Genomic DNA, 24,831 nt, shown 5'->3' with positions numbered 1-24,831 from the left:
TTTTCCAGACAATATGTATTTATCCTTAATTCCCTCCCTGCTTTTTTGCCATTTCATGCTAGTTTATGATTCTATAATTTCTAATTTCAGATGATGAATATGGAGCAGATGATTAGATATACAACATTCATTGGGAACTACACAAAACTAAGTACTGCATTTTCATACCACATGCTTCTGCTCTGATCGCTTACTAGTTACTCCTCCTAGGCCCAGAATAATCTGGGAGCTGTTTGCTACCACAAGAAGCATATGCCTCCTCCAGAACATCCTCATCCTGTGAGAAACCTTGAATCAATTTTTAAAAAGGAAAAGCTTTTCTTTTTCCTCGATAAGTAAAGGGAAAAGAATTTATATAACCTCAAAAACTGGAGATCCCAAATTTAGTGTTATTATACTTGGATTGGGATCTAATAATTTGATGGTGCTCTATTTTTAAAATGGTAAAAAATCAGGTCCAGGAGTTAGTGAAGATCTTCTCACCTACATCTTTTAATCTATAAAAACTATAAATCCAATCCACATATACTTTTTGACTATTTGCTCATGAGTTGAGACAATTATCTATTCTACCATTTCCATTACACGCAACAAAATCGGTCAATTGTTGTTAATACAAAAATAAAAGTTAGTTGTGCTGAAAAGCCTTTTTTTTTTTATGGTATCAAAGTAAAACATCCTCCTTTGATATGAATGGGGTGGTGAAAATACCCACGTGCCTTCCACCATTGGTAGAGGTATGATAGGCACAAGCACATAAACAAATATGTGAAAAGCATTTGTATCCATATACTGTTCAATCTATCTTCGAGATGAATGATCCTGCCTACCATTAGCGTCAATGATTAATTGCAATCATGACAATATCTGATTCAGAAACAAGTTAGCCTGAGACAGTGGAACCACTTCCTGACCATGCTCCCACAAAGTTGAACATCCAGTCACGATCATGCTGTAGCGAACACAACTCTGACTCTTATGAAAATAACTATTTACTTGGTCTTCCTATATGCATCACTAATTTTGACAATAACAAAGGGATGCATGCAAGGTAAATCTCAACTGTATCAGGATCATCCGGAGAATTCCAGATTGGCTACATGCTTTGAACCTTCCATTGCAAATTCCCACTATTAGTACACCTTTGTCTCAGCCTGGTGAATTTAAAGATGCAACCATCACAGCTTTTGAAATGAAAACAAAGGTAAGAGTTCAAAAAAGTTGTACTCTCCAAATAGAAAGGATGGTACAACACAGGAATTATTCAACTACAATGGTTCCTTCTACCATATGAACAGGTTTCATGTTTATGGAGCATGAGAAGAGTTCTTGATTTTCGTTGACATGGATAATAGAATGAGAAAACAAATAGTTAACTCTGGATAAATATAGGAACAACAACTTCAAATTTACCTAGGCTTTAGTCTCTTCATCTGAGCCATATTCAGAATCAGATGTAGAAGTGAAGTCTGAACCTGCTCTACAAGCAATGCCTTACTCAATTTTTTCTTCTTCTTTGAACCGCCTAAACCTGTTTCAGTTACCATTCTTGTCAGTAAGGCACCTTCTGAAGCAGATGAAAAACAATGAGCATAAACTCTGATATATTACACCAACCTATCACCAGGCCAAGCTGGCAGAGAAGCTGAATGTTTTGCACATCCCACACTAATGCTGCCACTTCGATTCTCTCTCACAACAGGCTTTGATAAAATTAATACATACTATCCAATTTCAACCTCAAAATAATGGTGCATAATATTGATTATAAATTTCATTGCCTCAAAGAGAGATTGAAGGATCTCTAGTTTGATCACCCACAATCATTAAGATTTGTTAGCTACGTTTAAAGTCTTTTTGGAAGAGAAGAAACAAGGTAACAAAATCCAACTACTTGGGAAGATGACTAAACAATACTATAGAAAATCCAGCTCTAACATCCACACTCTCAATACAAGCACATCCACTAAAAATATTCTGCACAATTTGCATAACTTAATACTGTATCCAACCTGTTTATTTAATTAGTAAGACGGGAATATATATATATATATATATATATTGAGAGGTCAGACAAAAAAATGGTAAAAAAAAAAAAAAAAAAAAAAAAAAAAAAAAAAAAAAAAAAAAACCATCACATGTTTGATGTCTTTTTCTTGTTTCATCTGTTTAACATTACTCCCCATGCTTCAGAAGAATGAAAGGCAAGAAACCATTTGAGATTGAACATTTCCAAAGACCTGGAATATTATAAGATAATGCAATTTTAACTATTAAGTAGATAACAGAAAACTATAGACAAAGTAGATCAACAATGAGGTTCCAATGTCCTTACCATACCACTGACCTTAGCACTTCATATTTAAGCTCAGGAGCAAATCCCAAACTAAAGGTACCCCCAAAAAACTAAAAAAAACAACAAAAAAACAAAAAACAAATCAATCGCTATGAGTCAAAAGTTTGAAAAGTTGTGATTAGCAAGGATGAAAATTTGTCTTAGAAATTTATCTTTTTTGGGACATAGTAAGTGATAAACTGATCATAATAGCTACCCTTACATTTCATTGCCCAAATGCCACATTCAAGACAACACAAAGTCATTGGGAGGACGAAGGGAAACAGGAACCTCATGCTCTTCTGGTCCCACACGGTGTTTTGGCACTTTAATCTCAAGAACTGTTCCACCTTTATCGAAGTATGCTTCTAGCTTGGCATCATCTGGAATTCGGGTGGCAAGCGGGATTTCTCTTTTAAATTCTCCAGGAGGGCAGTGCTCAGGAGATGGATCACTGAGCTTAAACGTTCTATCATTTCTCTGGACAAAGGGCATGCATGCTGTGCTCACGGATGATATCTTCACAACACCATGAGTGAGATTGTTCCACCAATGAACTTTTACCCTTTCAGGATCAGCAAAAGGCAAGGTGATAATGATTAAATATCCTTCTTCATCCTCATAGACAGTTTTTGCTGCTGTAACAGGCCCATATACATTCCTCATTACCCCACTAAACTCACTCATCCAAGGTGGTTCAATGGGGTGGATCTCCATTTCTTGAAGTCTATCAGAATGTGGATTAATGGGCAGACAACAATCTTCATCATTCCCATGTGGGAAGAGGTCCTTCCTCCTCTTGTTGCAAACAGGTAAGAGATCTATTCCACTGCCATTTACCTGGTTAGATGGCAGTGTTGACAAGTTCAAACCAGACCCATTAAGCAATTTCCTTGAAGGGTTATGCGGATTACCCTTTAATGGAGGAAGTGGTCTCTCAAGCTCAAAATCCGTGTTCGGAAGGTTTCTCCATGACGAAAAGTCCCTTGCTTCAGGGGAGAGAGAGAAATTAAGATCTCTGCCAGTAAGTTCCATCCATTTCTTTTGTTCTTCCTCATCAATAGCCATAAGATTTGGTGACGGAACAAGCTCAATCCCATGCACACACTGAGGATTAGAAAGGCCCCTGTAATGTTTCCGCTGCATTCTATGCGATCGAACAAAACCCTTGTCAACACTAAACGGAAATGGACGCTCGCCCTGGCGTGAGTGCCCATTCATGTAACTCCTCAACTGCATCTTACCCAAGGCATTCTCAGGCCTCTCTTTGAATACCCACATATACATATTCTCCATATCATGCTGAACCAAGAAAACATCGAGCTGGAGATCCGACTTATCAAAGCCACAGACCCCATTGCTATCCCGAATTATGTTGCACTTTGACTTCTCTTTCAAAACAGGCTTGAAGTAGAAACTAAAGAAAAACCAAGCCCCCCATACACTATCCAACCTCTTAGCACATTTCCGCCCAATCTTAGTAATATTCAGTAGTGTTTCCGATTCGTTAATTTGATGTCCAAGGCCAACCTCTAGCATATCATAGCTGTCATGGTTCCACAGCTGTGGTGGCCCTGGCGGAGGACTTCTCTCCGCCGATAGCGGAAGATTAATATCAGGTGGCCGAGAAAGGATGACCTGCCTATTCATGTCTCGATCCGATTCCTCGTGAGAAGTGGCAATCGAATCCATAGATAAGAATGTTGATGGATGATATTTCTCAATCGTTAGGGTTGTGAGTAAATCTTCCCCCATTTCTGCTCTAATTTACTATGTGGTTCTCTGCTACTACGAAATTTCAGACCCACCAACATAAAAAATAAAAAAATAAAAAGCACCTTCTCAAATCCCCATATAAATAAATCCCCGAAACATATACTGAATTAACCCCTAAATCAATCACCCCATAAAGGACTCATGTAGCAAAAACGCTTTAGAGGGGAAATAAGGACTTCAAGATCAGAATGTTTCAATTCCTAAATAGAAAAATAGTGAAATTTGAAATAACCCTAGATATATATATGTACAGTAAGAAGAGAATGGCTGAAGAAACGGAAAAAATAAATAAATAAATAAAAATTGAAAAGAGCTACAAAATCTGAAACTATGGAAGAGAAGAAGAAAGTGGATGGATAAAGAGGGTATCTCAGAGATTTACCTTTTGAAGATTGGTTTCGAATCCACAGAGACAGAAGATCTTCACAAGCAATCCTCTCCAATAATCTATCACCTCACCTCTACAGTCCAGAGAAAAATTGAGGACGAAATAAACGGTGACGGATTCTGTTAAATACACCGTCTGATTAAACGGATTTTTTGCGGGAATACTGACGGTAACGCCACAAACAATCTGATAAGAACTCCTCGGGAACACTGAAGAATACTGAAACAGTAATACCCTATATTTTGCCAAAATTGTGAAGCTGTCCTACTTGTTTTTTAGCACTTAACTCCCTATGGTACAGGAGATAAATAGTTGCCTTTTTTTTTGTTTCTCTCTCACAATTAGTATTTTTTTAAAGAAATAATAACACAGTTGTCTTCCAAAAATATTTCATACTTTATAGTTATTTAAACATACTATATCAGTACCTATGAAGCACGGACACTCCTCCCAAGAATCCCGTATCGGTGTCAAACATTTTTCGAACACCGACACCCGTATCCGAGACTCGGACACGTGTCCGACACTTCTGTGAAGTGTCCAGAAATTATTTTTTATTAGACACGGCTCGAACACGAGGAGGACACGGGGCGGCTCGAACACGAGGAGGACACGGGGTGGACACGGCTCGGATACTCTAGGGACACGGCGGGGTATATTTTGTAATTTTTTTTTAAAGATAAATGGGGTACCTAATGTAATTTACTAATTTTAAAAGTTTAAAAGTAAAATTTTGAAAAAATAAAAAAACAACTACAAACAACATAGTATTACACAGAAAATTTATTTTCTCTCACTTCCTCTCTCAGTCTCTCCTCTTCTTCAATTATCTCTCTACATGAACAAGACTTTTTTTTTTCATTTATTTTCTATTTTGTCTTGTCTATATTTTTCTTATAGCAAAGATGAAATTATAAAAATTGGTCATGTTATTTGTTATTGTTTTATTTACAATTTTGTATTTATATATACCTGTTCTAGTAATTATATTTTGAATATATAATTATATATATATATATATATATATATAATTTTATAGGCGTATCCCCGTCGTGTTCGTATCTTATTTTTTTAAAATTTGTCGTGTTACCGTATCCGTGTCGTATCGTACTCGTATTTCGTGTCCGTGTCCGTGATAAGTACACTATTATTATTATTATTATTATTATTATTTTGACAAAAATATTACACGTCAAGTTAGAGAAGAGGAGAAGAGTGTAAGACAACTCAATCACTCGGCACTTTCATTTTAATCCTCTATTGAAAATAATTCTTGTGTTTCATTTTTATTTTCACTCCTTTCAATTTTTCATTCCTACATCAAACAAAAATAAAAATGACTGAATTAAAAGGTTAGTCCTTAAAGTGCTTGAATGGAGACATGCAAACAAGGATATAAAATATTTTCCATCACGGAATAGTAGTATTTAAGGGACTCTTTAAGCAATGGATCCTAGCTTCTTCAATTCAAATAGTCCACCTAGTGAGTTGTCATTCAAAAAATGATTGACTGTACACAATCATGGATCCACGGGTAGAGACTTTCAAATTTCGGCCAGATGCGAGCAATATTCACTATTGGAGAATTTGAATTTACACGTGTTTTTATTTGATTCTTAATTTATTTATAACTCAATTAATCTGGTTAATGTAAGTTTTGATTCGTTTATTAAAAGAGTTACATATGCCGTATTACTATTGAAATTTTTTTTATATAATTAATAATCGTGTCGTATTCGTTACCTGAGTTGCAATCCTGAATTTAAAAGTAGAATGATGGATTGGACTTGGGTTGAGTAATTAAAATTGGGGATATGGTTAATGTTGAGCTTGGATTGAGCATTTCATATGGTGTGGGTTGGGCTTAAGTTATACCTCAAACTTGCCCAACTCGTCCAAGTTGCAGCCCTAAACAGAATATCTATGTCTTAACAAAATACAAATATAATCTAAGAACACGAATTATCACCTGCAATGAATCAGCTTTACTACCTTGTAGAAGTCATGACCATAATAGAAAAAGTTATTTAAATCTGAATAATTAGGTGGATAAAGGAGAGAGATTTATTTATTTATTTACAGGGGAATATATTTTAGATGACATGGATATATAAAACTGAATGAATATGTGCATAATAAAGGGATAAAAAATGATTATGGTTAAAGTAGAAAAATAAAAATAAATAAGTATAATCAAATTGATTAGAAATATAACAAGAAAAATGTCTGTGAACTTTTCAAAAAAAACGATCAAAAATAAAAAAAAAACCTTAATAAGCTTCATGTACAGTACAAGTAGGATGGATGATAATTACGTGCCTCCTTAAAAAAATTGTTAAGTTAATTGATTAGAAGGTAAATTATTGGGTGAGGATGAATGCAGTCTTTGAACATTCATGTACTTAGAAGGGTTGGTGTTAAGCACCGTTTGGAACGATAAAAGAGACCGTTAAGTGAAGGTAACGGTTCAATCGGAGAAAAGAACAAAAATTAGAAAAGGAAAAAGAAGTAACGGCGACGGCACGACGCAGAGGTCTAAATTAGTTGGATTTGTGCCTCTCCCCGTATGGGCTCGAGGCAGATTCTCTCAATGGGCCTCACCCGGATGGGTCGAAAGTCTAAGATGGGTCCATTCCATTTTGTTGGATATGGTCCTAAGTTTCCAACCTAACCCACTTCTAGTTAAAATGTTTGGAACACTTAAAAATTGATTATATAGTTTTACATATCATCTTCATTAATTTGAACACAAGTTATTCAATTTCATAAAAATGCATTTTTGCTTCATAGAGAATTAATTTAGCTAGAGCAATTTGAAGTAAATTTTTTGAAAATGTTCATCACCATACTAATTATAATTAATTTGATTAAGTAATCTCTAGATTGCCTAGTTTTATTAAAGTTCCCTAAGGTGGTCCGTATTTAGTAATGCTAGAGTTGAAAACGTCTTTATGTTACACTTGAAATACATAACTTTGAATCCATTAATTCTTATCATATATCATGGCACATGGATTAATTTTGTGGACTGAAGGGAATCTCGATGGATTATAGTCCTCCAAATTTTATTTTATTTCATAAGTGAAATCTTAAAGGCTGTGTTCAGCTGGCTGTTAAAGTTTTGAAATTTTAATTGGTGGAATTAGATGAAATTTTGGTTCAATTTTCTAAATTTTTTTACCATCAATTTCAATTCTAAAACTCCAATTCTTAATTTAATTTCTGAACTTCAATATTTATAGTTTAACTGTAAACTTGAAATTCAAATGTATGGTTCAACTGTTCAAATATTTTTGAATGATATGAAAACTATTGGGATCCTAATTCGATAGATCTCCTCCTATTTCAGTAAATTCATGTGATATGATAAGATAAAATTCCCCTGTTCATAATTTTTTTTTTCTTTTTGCAACATTAATATCAAACAATTTTCGCTCTCATTAGTATATAATTCCAGCCAATTTTATATTTCTCTACTGTGAAAGGATTTCATGTTTTTTCTTGAAAAACTGTAGCAAGGCAAATTGAGAATTTCTATGATTATATGTCCACTTACTAGAAATACCACGTGTAGGCTCGAACACAGGCCTTCCAGACAAGTCGGGCGAAAAGTGGTAACATGAAAAAATAAAATAAAATTATAACGTAAACTGACCACCAAATCAAACAAAGATATACAGCTAGATAAATCTCTACACACCTCCTTTTCCATACCAAAAAAACATGACTGTCCCCCAAAAAAAAACCTAACTTCCTGAAAAGTCCAATATAAAAATCTTAACCCAAGACCTTAACATTCAATCACTCTCACAGGAGCGATTTCCTCGGGAGAAAAAGTCAATGAATGGTTGGTCATGACCCCAACCTTGTTCAATAATGCCAGTAGTCTCAGAGGAGCTTGAAAGAGTAGTGGAATTAGAAGATGTTTCTGTTCTTGCATGTAAAATCCCAGTAGGCTCCAAAGGAAACAAAGCCAAAGTTTCTTGATCAGAGTCGGTACCATTAATGTTGTTGATGTGTCCCATTTGAGAAGGTTCATATACCACATGACCACAAGTGTTGTCCACTTTCTTTGGTTTTGATGATCTCCTCTTCGTGCCACCAGGTAGAAGCACCTCGGGGTTCTGTGGGTAGAACCCTAAATCGCTACGTGGCATGTAGTATGGGCTACAAACAACTGTAAATTAAACAAAATCACATATTTCAGATATTAATTGGTAATTAATCATATATATATATATATATAAGCAAATTACCATTTGGACAAGGAGGAGGGAAAACAGGCTGAGTAGTAGTGGAAGGATTGTTATGAAGGTAGTGGGTCATGAAATAAGCCATAGTCTCTTGTTTCTGTTTCTGCCTTTGCCTGGCCTTGTGGTTCTGAAACCAGTAAAAGACGTTCTTCCCCTCTATGTGGCCATACGCTTTTAGCCTGCTTGTGATCTGCTGTATCTGCTCAGCGTTGGGTGTCCTTATACCTTGCATATACATGCTCTCAAGCATGTTTATTTGTTCCTTCGTCGGATTCCACCTCGAACTCGCCGGAACTCCACCGGACTTCGACGTGTCCACGCACTTCTCACCCTCCATATATGATGATCACAGACAAGTGTTTGGACTTTGAAGTACTGCTCAACAAAGAAATCAAGAAAAAGAGAGATGGTTTACTTTTTGCATGGTTTTTGTAATCTCATACTTATCTATTTAAAGAGATACAGTGTGTGTGTGTGTATATACATATATATATATTTAGAGAGAGATAGAGTCAAACAAAAAGGTTAGTGGGGCTTGACATGCGTATTGTTTTTGGTGCTGAACATCTCTGAAAACATGGCGGGTAGCGGCTAAGTGAGGCGCGTTTTTGTCCTCGTTGTAAGCAAGCGAAAGTGAAAGGACGATAGTACCCCAGTCTTGTTGCGAAATCACAAAGTAAGTCCCTGTTATAATCTTGGGAATGACAGAAATGCGTGTGACTGAGGAGAAGTAGGGTAGGGGCCAAGGAAGGGTATATATGTGACAAGGGAAAAAGACAGGCGGTTGGGTTGTAAGGTATAGGTGGGAGCTATATGTTTAGGTAGCATAAAGCTAGGGCATTGGGAATTGAAGTGAGAGAAAGAGAGTGCCAGTGCAGAAGAAGTTTAAAGGTCCTGGGTGAGGTGATCGGTGACCCTTTGTGGACCTTGTGGTGCGTCGGGTGGGAATCATAATTTCCAATTTTTTTTTTGGGGTCATGTAACAAAGGTTATGTCTAATCTGCAAAGTTATAAATCTATTAACTGTAACATGTTTTTTACATTTTCAAATTCTAACTTAAATCCACATCTTGAGTTGACAGAAGGACTCAATAGTAGATAACAACTAAAACAGCAGGTATAACTGGCCCCACTTACCTATTCTCATCCTCCAATTTCCCCTCCAAATTCAATTTCGAATTACAGATTTTCGCTTGAGTATTTTTATTTTCTAATTTTAGCAGCGCATTAAATTTAGGATGACAAATTTTAGTTTGAGAAAGTTGTACCATATGAATAGCTATCTGAATTTCCGGTCGCTAACATTACTCACATACCATAGGTCCCACTACCACTAAGCAGTGACATCCATAATTTTTATGTGGGTGGGGCCACATAATTTAAATTATTTTTAGAGTGGTGCAACTCTAATTTGAGAGTATCACTGGACCATTGTACCAAATCGTACTCAGCTCTGCAATGACTGCATTGGGGCTCAATATTGAGTACCATTGCATCCATTAGTGTTCAACTCTAAATTTCATGGGCTAAGGGTTTTTCGGTGCGACAATTGGACCCTCCAATTGAATTAGAGAAGCATTTTTCTTATTTTATACGCATTCACGTACCTAGGCTAAATTTCTTCCATTTATCCGATTGTGTGGATGCATTTGTCTGAAGAGTTGTTTGATGAATTTGGTTGCAGAATAGAGGTTTTGGCGCATAGCTAATAGACGTGTTATATTTGCATTCCCAAAGCCAATGGACAAGGGAGTTCGTGAATGAAAGCAATGTCCAAGCTGGCTTTGTTTTTGGACTTCCACTTCGATACAATTTTATTGGTAGATGTCGCTAGATTTTTTACATGAAAACATTGCAAATGGGAGGAGCACCAAAAGCAAATGATAGATAATCGATGTGCGATTTCATTAGTGTGGCCATGTCTGAATTTGAATTAGATTGTATGAATATAATTTATATATAATCCCAAACAATATTTTAGAAAAAAAAAAGGGAAAATTTGCTTATTTTTGTCGATTCTCCAATTGATAAATTCATGCTTGACTCATTTTCAAATTCGATCTTAAAATTAGATCCAATACTTTGTTAAAAACGGATTTGAATTGAATTGGGTTTCTTAAATTAGCTTGAATCTAATTCAAAAAAAAAAAAAACAAACAAGAAGAAGAAGTTGATACCATGGTCTTAAACCAAAAGGAAAAAAGAAATAGTAGAAACTAGAAAATGTTCACAATTCAAATGATCAAAAAATTCAATATGCAAAATGGACTCATTAGTCATTACACAACAATAAATAATTGAAATAAAAATAGAGAAATACTCTAGTGTCGATTTATTTTATTTTTTCCTTCAAATTAATATCCTAATTACATGTAATGAATATGTAAGTAAGTTTATTCCACCATATGTAAACTCAGGCACTTCCAACTTCATATTTACCGTAAATTAATTAATTCCATTAAGTGGGGCTAAAGAAGCTCACTTCAGTGCCAGTACATAAACCCCAGCTGCATTTATTTCCCACTTAGGCCCAGCCCCTGTAGCCACTTAATTAAATGTTCACATTTTTATGACAGTTTCAAAATAAATATCCCATTTAAAAAATTAAGTACGTTTTTTTATACCATTAGCGATTTAACCTTCTTATATTAAATTTATAAAAAGAAATTATCACATTTTGTAGACCCATTATAGACATATTTAATAATTCATTCATTATCAATATAATAAAAAAGTATTAAAATTTATCATATTAAAGTTAGATTTGAGGGAGAGACATTTACTTTGGAATTGAGAGAGTATTTGACACAAATATTAATAAATAATTTTTATTATATTATTATGGAATATACAGCGCATAGATGATCCAATATAGCCCAACCCAGTTAAATAAATGTATGGTGATGGGTGTAACAGTGCATTTATTTGACAATTCTTAGGTACACTCTTCTGTGAGTGACGTCAATACAGAATGAACTCTCATGTGAGGCTCGTGGACATTCAGACCTGTTGTATTACATCTGATTCACTCACGATAACTAATATATGCATAACATATTCACAATGTATCCGTATTGATACAAATTTTAATAAATTATTATTATTATTCGCAAATTTTAATAAATTATTATTAGGGTACAGTACAAAAAATCCCGAATTATGTTAGAATTTTCAGATACTTCTTGAAATATATTTTGTGCATAAAATCCTCTAAACTATCACATTTAATTATAAAATACCTCTCCAATGTCTTTATTATATTTCATTAAATGACCAAAATACCATTTCTTATTGAATTACACTTAATCTATTTTCTTGTTGAAATAAATTATGAAAAAAAAACATACTAATTTGATAACATATTCTTCATTAAATTTGCATACATTTACTTTTAATTTTTGAAATCAATTTTTTAAATAAATATCTTAAGTAAATTTTTTAAAACAAGTCAAGTAATTTCTTAATTTTTAATGAATATATTGTATTAAAAAGAAGTTTTTCTTTATTTAAGTATTTATTAATTTTTAATTAATATATTGAATGAAAAATAATGTATTTTTATGGTAAAAAAAAAAAGTATAAAGTGAGTATAAAAAGTTTTATTATTAATAATAAAATTTTAATAATAAGTTAATTATTTTAGAAAATGGTAGTTACAAATCTTTTTTTTTTCTTTTCATTTTTATGATAAATTGATACTAATAATAAGATTCAGATAAATGGTATTAATATTTATATAAGAGAAAATATAATAAAAATAATTTAATAAAAAATGACAAATATAATAAAAAAAGGTAGGAATTTATTCTTAATTGTAACAAATTAATAGTCTAGAAGAATAATTTATAATTCAAGTAGATTTTTTTTTTTCCTAATTGGGACTTACACACACTGTCTCCATTAAGGTTCGAACTCCTGATCTCCCTTTGAGAAGTAAGAGCCTTATACCGTTAGGTCACAGACCTGCTGGTCAAGTAGATTATTTATAAATAGGTAATAGTTCAATTATTTACATTTTAGCCTTATGTGTGCGTGTGCGTGTGCGTGTGCGTGTGTCTATATATATATGAGTATATGATCCAAGATAGCCCAAGCCCAGCTAAATCTTCGGGGGGAAATGGGTGTAAGAGTGTGGTCTATAAAGATTGTAACGTGGACAGTCCGCGTGAGCGATGCAATCACAACTCATCGATCTATTATCACTCCTTTTTCGGGTTCAGATTATCTTCGCATGTATAAGCTGTTAGACGCCCTTTCTGTCCTTTATGTATCTCCTCTCTCTATATTTATGACTTCTTTTTGGAATAAATGACAGACGTCTTTGCTTGCCCCATGTGAGCTGCTCTGAGAGGATGTGACCCTCCAACGATTCCACACACGCCCACCTCAGCCGATTATAGTCTTTATATTTACCTCCCTTCTAGTTAAAATTTATTACACTTATTTCTTCTATATTTTAAATAATTGCACCTGCATCCTTTATACTTATATGGATTTAGGGCATCTTTGGCTGGTGCTTTTGCTTCGTGTTTTTTACTTTTGTTTGTGTACTGTAAGTTTATAACGAAGCAAAAGCACGAAACATGTTTGATAATATTCACTGTGTGTTTGAATAGTATTGAAGCACTTACAAAATTGAGGCCAAAATCGAAAGTATCCAAATGATACTTTTGTTTACTTCCGCACTATAACAAAATAATGTTCAAAAAATAAAAAAATTTATTTTCTAAAATAATTTTTTTGACTAACCATTCAAATTTTCAAACTTGCAATATTTTTTACTAAACATGCTTCATGTTTTTACTTCTAAAAATCTTGTAACAAATTTACATTACCAAACACGCTTCTAAATAGTATTGAACACATTCTAAAAGTAAAAATATTAATTCTGCTTCAGCTCAAAGCAAAAGTACAAAATAACTGTGGTTGTCAAACGAACCCTTAACAAACATATCTCTACTTTCAGTTTCATTAATGAGGTGAGAAGTTTTTTTTAACTTCATATACAATGTTACTCGTAACAAAAAAAAAATGAATTGTTGAAAATGTTATGAGTATTGTCTTTTTACATGGACAAAAGTGTCTTCACCGCATTGCAAAAGTCAGAGTTGTCATATGAAGATAAAAAACTTGATACATTAATGTTGATCATCTTTGACTTTAAGTGAAACTAATTAAAGGAGAAGTAAGTGTACTTTACTCTTTAAAATCAGTTTGGTATCCTAACTAAATTTTCAATTATACCAAAATTATCTTTGACGGTATGAAATTAAAATTTTTTAATTAAAATTGAAAAAAATTCTAATTCAATTTTTTTATAACTTTTCTCTAATTTCAACACTCTAATTTCATTATAAAGAAGATAACGGAACTCAAATTTGAATTACACATTTTACTATTGAATTGATGAAATTCAAACCGTAAACCAGCATCGTTTTTGTTAATGAAGGACAACCCTTTTTTGACCGTTGAAGGTGCACAAAGAAATATATTGCAGGCGGAGAAAACTTGGTCCATCATCATATGCCAAGATCCCACTATATAATAAAGAAAGATATCTTATATGTATATTTGATTTTACAAATATTGAGTTTTGATTCCTTTTTTTAGTCTTTATTATTGAATAAAAAAGAATAGTTTGTCAGCCCTATTGGTGTCGTGGGATGTTGAAATTTTGGGCTTAAAAGGTAAGTTAGTGCTTCCAACCAGGTAAATTTCCATAAAGAAAGCACTGTTTTTTTTTTCTCATAGCGTGTGTTTCAGGCAATATATAAGGTCCTTAAAAAAGCTTTGGGAAATTATTGCTTGTGTTTCCGGAGAGTGTTAAGCTTTGTTAGAGAGAGAGAGAGAGAGGGAGTTAGAGAGAGAGAGGGAGTCTTTTTTGTTTCTGAGCGTTCTTCTGGTTCCTTTGATTTCATTGCAAACTTTTGGATTCCTAGGGAGAGAGTCTTTCTGGGTTCAGTGAATTTTATAGGAAAAAGTGGAATCTTTAGCAATTTTCTTTTGCTTTGAGGTGTTGTAGAAGGAGGGTCCTTTCTGGTTTTGTGATTTTCTATGAGTATTGAGAATGATTTTTCATCAATGTTGAAAATTTTTATTTCTGCCCTCTTATTTTCACTAAAAACAATGGAATTGTTCACAAATTTCATGATGGGTTTGTGAAATTTCCTTTTTTGCTCATAGTTTGGTGTGAGTTCTAATAATTTATTTATTTATTTTAATCTCTCTATTTCAACAAAAAAAAAAAATATATATATATATATATATATATATATATATATATATATATATATTGTTTTGTTGGATGTGATTTACCAGGGAAAGATGGGATCTTTTAGTGGTTTAGGAATTGTGTTGAGTTTAGTGTTTGGGTGCATCCTATTTGGTCTTGTTGGAGAAGTCTACTATTTGTTGTGGTGGAAGAAGAAGAACACAAACAGAGAGATGAAAGAGCATTACATAATCAACCATGCCAAACAGATCCTCCACAATTCCTTGTGTTGGAAGAGAACCACTTCTCTTAACAACAGCAGCACTAACAGTACTCAAGAACTCACCAGTTCAGTGAGAAACAACAACCCAGATGTTGTGATTGGGGCCGAACCGCCGGACCTAGAATTGGGGTCAGGCAAGGACTTGCTGCTCAAAGGTTTTGGTGAAGACACCCAGATTTCAGAGCTGATGAGGCTGCACAATCTGTGTGGCCCACCAAGGTTTCTCTTCACCATCAAGGAGGAAACAAAGGAGGATTTGGAGTCTGATGATGGGAAATCAAGAAGCAGGATTGGGTCAAGAACTAGAAGCCTCAGTGACCTAATTCTTGCTGTTGAGAATTTCTCATCTTCTTCACCATCATCAAAGTCTCCTCACCCCACTTTGGATACTTATAACAACCATGGATTCAATCCCCTCTTTGAATCATCAACAGATGCTGAACTCAACAGGGTGAGATCTTCACCCCCACCAAAATTCAAGTTCTTGAGAGATGCAGAGGAGAAGCTGATGAGAAGATTGAAGGAGGAAGCTGAGAAAAAAGCCCTAAAAAATGGTGGGTGTGTTGTGGATTCAACAATGGTGACAGAAGAGAGGTCAGATGGAGGGTCTGTTATTAAAATTGTTGTGGGTAAGAACAGAGAGAGAGAGACTCATCACCAATTGCCACAACATCAGGTACTTCCATTGGCTTCTTCCCCTTCACCATTACAACACCAAACCATGTTGCAATGTTAATTTCGAAATTAACATGAAATGGGTGTTAGATTCCTGTTCTAATTTTTTCCTTCTTTTGTCTGTTAAGATTAAATTTACAAACTCATTACAGATGTGTATTATTTCTAAATTTCTAATAGAGATTAGAGATTTGATATATCTTTGGCTTTTTTTGTTTTTTTTTTTTTGGGTTGGTTTTTGAATTTTTGTTTCTTTGTGGTTTTTCACATCTTTGTGCATATATATTATTTAATTTTTCAGGCAAATTGACATTTTGTGTGCAGAATTATCTTGAAATTTTCAGGCAATTTTTCTTTATTTTTTTTTTACCAAAAAATTGATATTTCTGAAAATTAATGTTATGATGTTGATTAACTTAGTGGGGGAATTAGTGGGGTACTTGTGTTAATTGCCCCCCATCCACTCCTGAGATGTCTAAAAGTGATGATCACTTCTTTGAATTATTTTGTCCTAGTTTTTTTTTTTTTTTTTTTTGTGACACATAGTTTTAGTTGCAATGATTTTTGGATATTGCAGATGCCTCGATAGTCCAGTGGTTAGTATCTTTGGTGAATTTTGAGAGTGCCAGACTTAGACTCTTTACACTCACTAGTTTTTTAAAAAAAATTAGCATAAGTTTGCGTCATTACCAAATTGTAATGTATGTCTGTGACAACACGTGTGTATGTATACACATATATATCCCCCAATAATGGGCCCTTCCATTCAAATTTATACTTGTATCATGACAGTGAAATGAGTAGTCCCCAAACCATCCATGACCAGTTTAATATGGTCAATAGGTTTTGGATAGTGCATGATAATGTACAGAATATTCATTTCATCTCTCAAACATGCTCGAGTGGGGTTTGGCTAATGCCAACCGATGTCAATTTAACATATATTTATTTATTAAAGTAGTTCATTTTTTTACTCGGAGTGCTTAGGAATGTCACGCCGGTGAGTTATGGTGGGTCACTCCTTTTCCAAACTCGTTCCACGAAAAGAAAAAAATCCTCCGTCCATCAAAGTGGTGGGTAGCCGGCCGAGCACACAAAAGAGCTCTTTAACATCAAAATATAAATATATGAACATGCGTGCACGCAGAACTTTTAAATATTTCCTACTTCCATTTTAAACACTTCTCTTTGTGAAGTAGTGTTACCCCATACTTTCATTATTTATAATGGTGGTAGATGAAAAATAAATAATACAATGGATTTGGACCCAAAACGTAACAATTTTAAGAAATCTACTCTTTCTTCTTATGCTAAAACATTTAATAAATAAACTAAAGGCATATTATTTTTTGAAGTGTGTCACTAAATAAAAGGGTAAGAAAAAAGGAGACGTTATTACTTTAAAAAGGGATTATTGGAGATGGGGACAAAGAGGTCAATTGTCATTGGGCAATGGCTATGGACAAAGTTTTAATCAACAAAAAAGGTGTCTTAACTTCGAGAACAGCGATGGTTGTCTTAAGGCTGTGGAGCGTCTTGGAGCTTTTGGCCTAAGCAACAAGAAATGTCGCTTTTATCACGCGATTCCGCCTAAAGTTGAATCTTGAAGCATCAGTATCTTAAGACACTTGATAGTGTTTTGAATTTTGAATGTCCTCCAACGGATCATCATCCTTAAATTTTATATTATTATACTTAATTTTGTTGAAATTTACAGATATAACACAAATACAAAAGTGTTTTATCTTCCAAATAAAATTGTTATATCGTAGCATTTTAATATAATGTGTTTCATGATACATACCGAAGACGAAGTAAATGTGTTGCATGAGTAAATAATATTCGACTTTGTTAATGAGGTTACATTGAAAGAGCTCGCGTCCTTATCCCAACAATTTTCATTTAGAGAACCCTCATTTTCTCATTTAAGCTCACTGAAAAATCAACAACGAATTTGTCATGGAAAAAAAAAAAAAAAAAATTAACTTGTGAACTTCGTACTAATAAGTAATAACTAATAAGTGTGAGGAGGTGGATATTTATGATATGGGCTCCATTTTAATTGTTATTTATTAATATATGACCTATCCTAAAATAAATAAGAACAAATTGATTCTTGTATCTCTAGTTTCTATGCATATATATGTAATCATTATTCAGTTATATAGCACTTTAATGTCGTGTCATAAGAAAAATTGAATAAAGAACTAGCGGTTTAGTAAAATTTTCTATAATATAGACAGTTAATTATTATAATTATTATTTAATTTAACTTTCTAAGTTTTGGGTCCTTTAGAAAAAACTTGTGTCCAACCGGTCATGATTAATGGTCAAACCCGTCATCAATATTTCCCTTTAAGCACTCTATGATGATTATTTCTTTTTCTCTTTTTTTTTTTTTAACTTTAATTTTTATATTTTTGTGTTTGACAAATATCTAAGTTAAAGCTGAGGTTAAGGTCAGTCCATTGAGCAGGACATGTAACATAACTTGTCAATAAATAAATTATTTTTGTTAAATTTTAATATTTTTTTCTTCGTAAATATTTTATGACAACCAAACACAAAAAAATAAAAAATATTTTCTAAAAAATATTTTACCAACCTTAATGTTATATGATAAGAAAATTTAAATAAAGAATCCGTGTTTAAGTAAAATTTTTTACTATAATATAAAAAGTTAATTATTATTACTATGAGTTAATTTAACTTTCTAAGGTTTGGGTCCTTGACTTGTGTTGAACTGGTCATGATTAATGTTCGAACCTGTCATCAATCTTCCCCTTTAAACCCTCCACATAAACCGGATATATAATGATTATTTATCCTTCTTCTTCTTTTTTCCTAACTTTATTTTCAGTATAGATCTGAAATTGAAGAAAAAAAAAAGGACAAGCAATCTCATCCATCCGATTCTCTGATTTCTAAATAGTATTTGGGTGTTGTATGATTAAAGAGAGAGCATGATTGATTCAGAAATGAGGAAGAAGAAGATGGTTTAATTTGATGCATGTGAGACTGTGGAGGAGTGGTCCCGAGTTGGTTGGATAGAAGAGGGCCCATTTTAATAACGCCTAACATAATATGATGATAGTGTGACAATTCAGTAGGGACCACCTGTATTCTGTATTTTGTTTTGACCCTCACAAGTTGCAATCTGCCTACATTTATATTTGAATTTCATTAAAAGCTCAAACTGGCAATGTTCATCTTCTGGGGTTATGACAAATTCTAATTTATGTTATTTTGGCGAAATCTTTTCGACCAGCTAATTTTGAACATGGTAGAATCAATATGCCAGGATTGGACTGTTATGGAATCCAAATATCTTAAAAGAAAAAGGAAAAAGAAAAGTTTAGTCTAGGATATTTCTGTCACTAGAAAACGAACAAATTCCAAGAATTTTCAAACTGAAACCTACTCCAAAGAATTTTCACAACCAAAACCTATTTTCGACTTGCAAAAGAAGACGGGATTGTGTGTGTGTGTGTGTGTGAGAGAGAGAGAGAGAGAGAGAGAGAGTGTGAGAGAGACTAATGCTTTGTTTGGTTGGAGGAATGCAAAAATAGAAACAAGAGATAGGGGAGGGACGGATGAGAAATCATTAGGGAAGGGAAGATGTTTCTTTCATTTTTTGTTTGATTCAATAGATTGGGTAGTAAAAATGATGAATGAGCTCATACTTTTTTTTTGTTTGGTTGGAAGGAAGAAAATAGAATTTTTATATAATTTTTACCAATATACCCTCATTATATAAAATAATAAAAGTTAGATATTCATTTGAATTTGTTTGAAAATGTTAAAATTAGAAATGGATGAATTGCAAAAAATCCACCTCGAGGCCTCGACTATCCCGGGGGGTATTTTTAACTGATGTCCATTTAAGTAATTTTTTGAAGTAATTTTTTGGACAAAATTAACCCTTAACAAATTGTTCCCCAGAAAATGTTTAAAAATAAATAAAGAAAATGTTTAATTTTTATAAAAATAAATAAGGAATAAGAAAATGTTTAATTTTTATGTCATCTTCTCAATCATCTTTCATTTTTGAGGTTTTAAATTTATTTTATTCTAAATTTGTTTTTCCTTTTATTTATTTATTTATACTTTCTCTCACTATAATGACGAATCAAAGAGAAGCAAAACAATTTCAAGCAACTACCAAAAATCAAGATTTGAATTAATAAGCTATATAGCTATTGATGCGAAAATCCTCACGACTCGGAACGACGGCGTTTACTTGTAAAATAAAGGGATGTCACATCGAATGGCACCGGTGGGGTGCTAGCCGAGTACCCTCCGACGGTCAAGTTAGTACTTGTAATCGTATCACATAATCATTATCTAATATTCTGTTTAGGAGTTTTTTCTCATACTTTCTTTAACGGCTCGATGCCCTATTTATGGCTATCGTGTAACGACCCTAGCTGATTCCAAAATTTAAAAAAAAATCGGCATAACCTCCCCTAAAAATGGGCCTTCAACAACCTGTCCCAATACACAAAACACATAAAATCATCAAGCATCCCATTCATCCGTTCATTATACCTTAACATAGTTCCTTTCATGGTGGAACATCCACACACCAATTAATCTAAATTATCATAATTACAGTCCCAAAATACAAGATTAATATTTAAAGTCCCTGTCTTACAACGTTACATGATACAATTGCATGGAAACATATACCATAATTCCACTAGTTTCATTTACATCAAACAAAAGATAAGTTCGTTCTTAAGTTACAAGGCCATGAATACTAACTTAGTTACATTTCCACAACTACGAATATACATAGAACGGTCAAAATACAAAATAGCAAACAACCTTCTAACAATTTTCAAGTTTGAGGTGGATTGTCGTCCACTAGTTCATTTCCAAGACCTGAAAAAAATAATATAAATAGTAGGGTGAGCATAAAGCTCAGTAGGTGACACTTAAGACACACATCTTGTGTCCTTGTGAATCCAAACAAAGTATAGGCCAATGGGAAATGGGGATCATACAATGTCGGGGAATAATACAGCATAACGATTCAACGTTAAGTATATCCAATGCAATGGTATGAGATGCAATGCATGCTAGTGTCGCTCCCCATTTTCATAATCCAAAACATCATTTCCAAACTGTTAATACAGCCCGCCCTTTGGTAGCCCCGCCGCGACACGAGAGGAGGATTGGCTAGTGTCCCTGACCCTTGGTAACCCCGCGGCGTCATTATGGGGCCCAACTAGCTCAACCACGCTAGGGCGACTCCCTAGTCCCCTCTAGGCTATATTAACCTCCGGCCCGTTGGTAACCCCGCAGCGACCGGGTTTCGCATAAAACCATTTCATCAAAAACACTTCCCTGAAATTCCCCATATTTATTTCAAGAACAATTTCTCCCATTTCATGCAAACCCAATGGTATGTGCATGTATATATGTTCCATACATTCAATGTCATGGCATTTAAAATTCTACACCATAAAATTAAACATTTAACATGTTCAACATCTCCCAAGTAATTATTAACACATTAAGATATAACAAAATATATTTAAGCATGCTTTACACATAAAACAACTCACATTCAAATACATTAATTTCTCTAGACAACATTTAAAATAATCATTGATACAATTAACTTCTAATTAAACATGCTTGGCACAACAAATGATTATAACTCACAATGGAACAAGAAAGTAGTGGATTAAGGTGTCCCTACATTAAAAGTGAGTCAAAACCCTTAAAATGGGTCTCTAAATTCGAGCTCCCAAAGAGGACCAAAAGCTGGAATTTCTGGTACTAGCACGTAGAGCTCATCGTGCTCGTCGTTTTGTCTCAAACGGCACCTAAATCCGCCAAGAAATGAGAGAGAAATTAAGCCTTGAAGCTTGAAACCATAAAAAGAAAAAAAAGCCCAGAGAGCTTCTGGAATGAGAGAGAAACTGATACGCAGAGAAGAAAAAACAAGTCATTATATTGGCTTATAAATCATGTGGGCCCCACAGGTGATTAACATTTTATTTAACTTTAACACACACACACACACACACACACACATATATATATATATATATATATATATATATATATATATATATATATATATATATATAAAGTTAAAAACATTACATTCTCCCTAACTTTAAAAGATTTCGTCCCCGAAATCAAGACATACCTGGAGAAGAAAACAATTCTGGATACTTGGAGCGAACCTCCTGTTCGAGCTCCCAAGTAGCCTCTTCGACTCCGTGGTGTCTCCAAAGGACTTTCACCATGGGTATCGTCTTGTTCCTCAACACCTTCTGTTGTGTGTCAAGGATTTGAATTGGTCCTTCCTCGTAGGAAACATCCTCATCAATGTCTACATCAACCCAACTCAAAATGTGAGATGGATCTGGCTCGTACTTCCGTAACATCGATACTTGGAAAACATTGTGGACCCTATCCAACTGTGGTGGCAAAGCAAGTCTGTAGGCAACCTCTCCTACACGGTCCAAAATCTCAAATGGTCCAATGAATCGTGGAGACAACTTGCCACTTTTCCCGAATCTCATCAATCCCTTCCGTGGAGAAACCCGAAGAAAAACGTGGTCTCCCACCTCAAAGGATAACGACCGTCTCCGCTTATCCGCATAACTCTTCTGTCGGCTCTGAGCTATAAGTAACCTCTGTCTTATCAACTTAATCTTCTCAGTAGTCTCGAGTACAATATCAGGTCCTAAGGCAGCTGTCTCGCCTACCTCAGTCCAACAAACAGGAGACCTACAAGGTCTACCATACAACGCCTCAAATGGAGCCATCTGGATACTCGCTTGATAACTGTTGTTGTAGGCAAATTCAATAAGTGGAAGGGGATCCTCCCAACTACCACCCAAGTCAAGCACACATGTCCGAAGCATATCCTCCAAAATCTGGATAGTACGCTCCGACTGACCGTCAGTCTGTGGATGGAATGCCGTACTAAGATGCAACGCTGAACCAAACGCTACTTGAAGTCCTTCCCAGAACTTCGAAGTGAACTTAGCATCCCTATCTGACACAATGGTTACAGGAACTCCATGCAACCTTACAATCTCCTTCACATAAAGAACACCAAGCTTCTCTGCATCATCAGTTGCCTTAATAGGCAAAAAGTGAGCCGTCTTGGTCAATCTGTCAATGATGACCCATACGGCCTCATTGCCCCTTCTTGACCTTGGAAAACCTGTCACAAAATCCATAGCGATATGCTCCCATTTCCATTGCGCTACAGGTAATGGTTGTAACAAACCTGCTGGCCTCTGATGCTCGGCCTTCACCTGCTGACAGGTAAGGCATCTAGCCACAAACTGTGCAACATCATTCTTCATCCCGCTCCACCAATACTGACGTCTCAAATTGTGATACATTTTAGTACTACCTGGATGAACTGCAAAACGGGAAGTGTGAAACTCCCGTAGGACATCCTCACAACATACTGTGGGAACCACCAACAAACCCCTGAACCGTAGACCCCCATCTGTATACAAAGCCCAATCTTTCACTGTCTCACCACTGGAGATCAAAGCGTGAATGGCATCTAAATCCGGGTCCTGTCTCTGTGACTCAATCACTCGTACAACAAGAGTAGGCTGAGCCATAAGACTAAACAAGAATGCCGGCTCACTACAAGCATCATCATCACAACACTGTAATCCCATCTCTGCCAGATCTTCAAGCATCTTCCACTTCCGAATAGCTAAACTGCCCAAAGTTCCACGAGATTTCTGGCTTAAGGCATCCGCTACCACATTTGCCTTGCCCTGATGATACTGCAAGTCAAAATTGTAGTCCTCCAAGAATTCGACCCATCGCCTCTGTCTGTTGTTCAAGTCCTTTTGGGAGAAAAGGTACTTGAGACTTTTGTGATCTGAAAATACCTCGAATCTCTCACCATACAAGTAATGTCTCCAACACTTCAAGGCAAATACAACTGCCGCTAACTCCAGGTCATGAGTAGGGTAGTTGTACTCGTGAGTCTTCAACTGTCGAGACCCATAAGCCACTACTCTACCATCCTGCATCAACACACATCCCAACCCGTCACGTAAAGCATCACAATAGATCACATAACACAAGCCACGCTCAGGTATCACCAACACTGGCGCTGTAGTCAATCTCGTCTTCAACTCCTGAAAAGATGAATCACAGGCCTCATTCCAAACAAACTTGACCCCTTTCCGGGTCAAACGGGTCATAGGAGCTGCCAAACGGGAGAAATCCTTCACAAATCTTCGATAGTAACCCGGTAAACCAAGGAAACTGCGAATCTCAAGCACATTCTTGGGTCGCTCCCAAGTCAAAACTGTTTCAACCTTTGATGGATCAACTGATACTCCACCTTCTGAAACAACATGCCCCAAAAACTTCACCTCCTATAGCCAAAACTCACATTTCTCGTATTTGGCATACAATCGGTGCTCCCGCAAAATCTGTAAAACAATACTCAAATAGACCTCGTGATCTTCCCGAGTCCGTGAGTACATAAGAATGTCATCCACGAAAACTACCACAAACTGGTCCAAGTAATCGTGAAAGACGCGGTTCATCAAGTCCATGAATGCTGTTGGTGCATTAGTTAAGCCAAAAGGCATAACAAGGAACTCATAGTGTCCATACCGTGTACGGAATGCTGTCTTCGGGATATCCTCATCCCTAACCCGCAACTGATAATAGCCAGACCTCAAGTCAATCTTCGAGAAACAACTGGCTCCCCTCAACTGATCAAATAAATCATCTATCTTTGGCAAAGGATACTTGTTCTTGATGGTGGCATGATTCAACTTTCGATAATCAATGCACAACCTCAACGAACCATCTTTCTTCTTAGCAAACAAGACCGGTGCGCCCCACGGTGACACACTCTGTCGGATGAAACCTTTCATCCTCAAATCATCAAGCTGC

At 35.0% G+C, this 24,831-nt stretch overlaps 3 protein-coding genes across 7 annotated transcripts; 1 reads left to right on the top strand and 2 right to left on the bottom strand.

Annotated features, from left to right (window-relative positions):
- Positions 1-1,962: 1,962 nt before the first annotated feature.
- On the bottom strand, positions 1,963-4,672 carry LOC132269460 (uncharacterized). 5 transcript variants are annotated; one of them, XR_009469504.1, is made up of 4 exons: positions 4,494-4,670; positions 2,559-4,311; positions 2,336-2,406; positions 1,963-2,240 (listed from the first exon to the last, which is right to left on the bottom strand). XR_009469504.1 is itself a non-coding variant. In XM_059770650.1 (2 exons), the coding sequence occupies exon 1, from the start codon at positions 4,088-4,090 to the stop codon at positions 2,582-2,584; it is 1,509 nt and encodes a 502-aa protein (XP_059626633.1). In that variant the 5' UTR covers positions 4,091-4,670; the 3' UTR covers positions 2,247-2,406; positions 2,559-2,581. The 5 variants fall into 5 exon arrangements, 1 of the variants encoding a protein (XP_059626633.1); XR_009469502.1 differs by having other exon boundaries at positions 2,559-4,670; XR_009469505.1 differs by having other exon boundaries at positions 2,348-2,406; positions 2,559-4,670.
- A 3,624-nt stretch (positions 4,673-8,296) lies between these two features.
- On the bottom strand, positions 8,297-9,089 carry LOC132269737 (WUSCHEL-related homeobox 2). Its single transcript, XM_059770990.1, has 2 exons — positions 8,756-9,089; positions 8,297-8,676 (listed from the first exon to the last, which is right to left on the bottom strand). The coding sequence occupies exons 1-2, from the start codon at positions 9,087-9,089 to the stop codon at positions 8,297-8,299; spliced, it is 714 nt and encodes a 237-aa protein (XP_059626973.1).
- Positions 9,090-14,433: 5,344 nt separating this feature from the next.
- LOC132269459 (uncharacterized) lies at positions 14,434-16,118 on the top strand. The gene has a single exon (XM_059770649.1). The coding sequence runs from the start codon at positions 15,077-15,079 to the stop codon at positions 15,980-15,982; it is 906 nt and encodes a 301-aa protein (XP_059626632.1). The 5' UTR covers positions 14,434-15,076; the 3' UTR covers positions 15,983-16,118.
- Positions 16,119-24,831: the final 8,713 nt, after the last annotated feature.

The sequence above is a fragment of the Cornus florida genome, unplaced genomic scaffold, assembly GCF_030987335.1.
Source record: "Cornus florida cultivar Cherokee Brave unplaced genomic scaffold, ASM3098733v1 CherokeeBrave_3.0.0_Hap2_Chr08, whole genome shotgun sequence".
In the NCBI taxonomy this organism is placed as follows: Eukaryota; Viridiplantae; Streptophyta; class Magnoliopsida; order Cornales; family Cornaceae; genus Cornus; species Cornus florida.
This window is presented reverse-complemented; position numbering and strand designations above follow the sequence as displayed.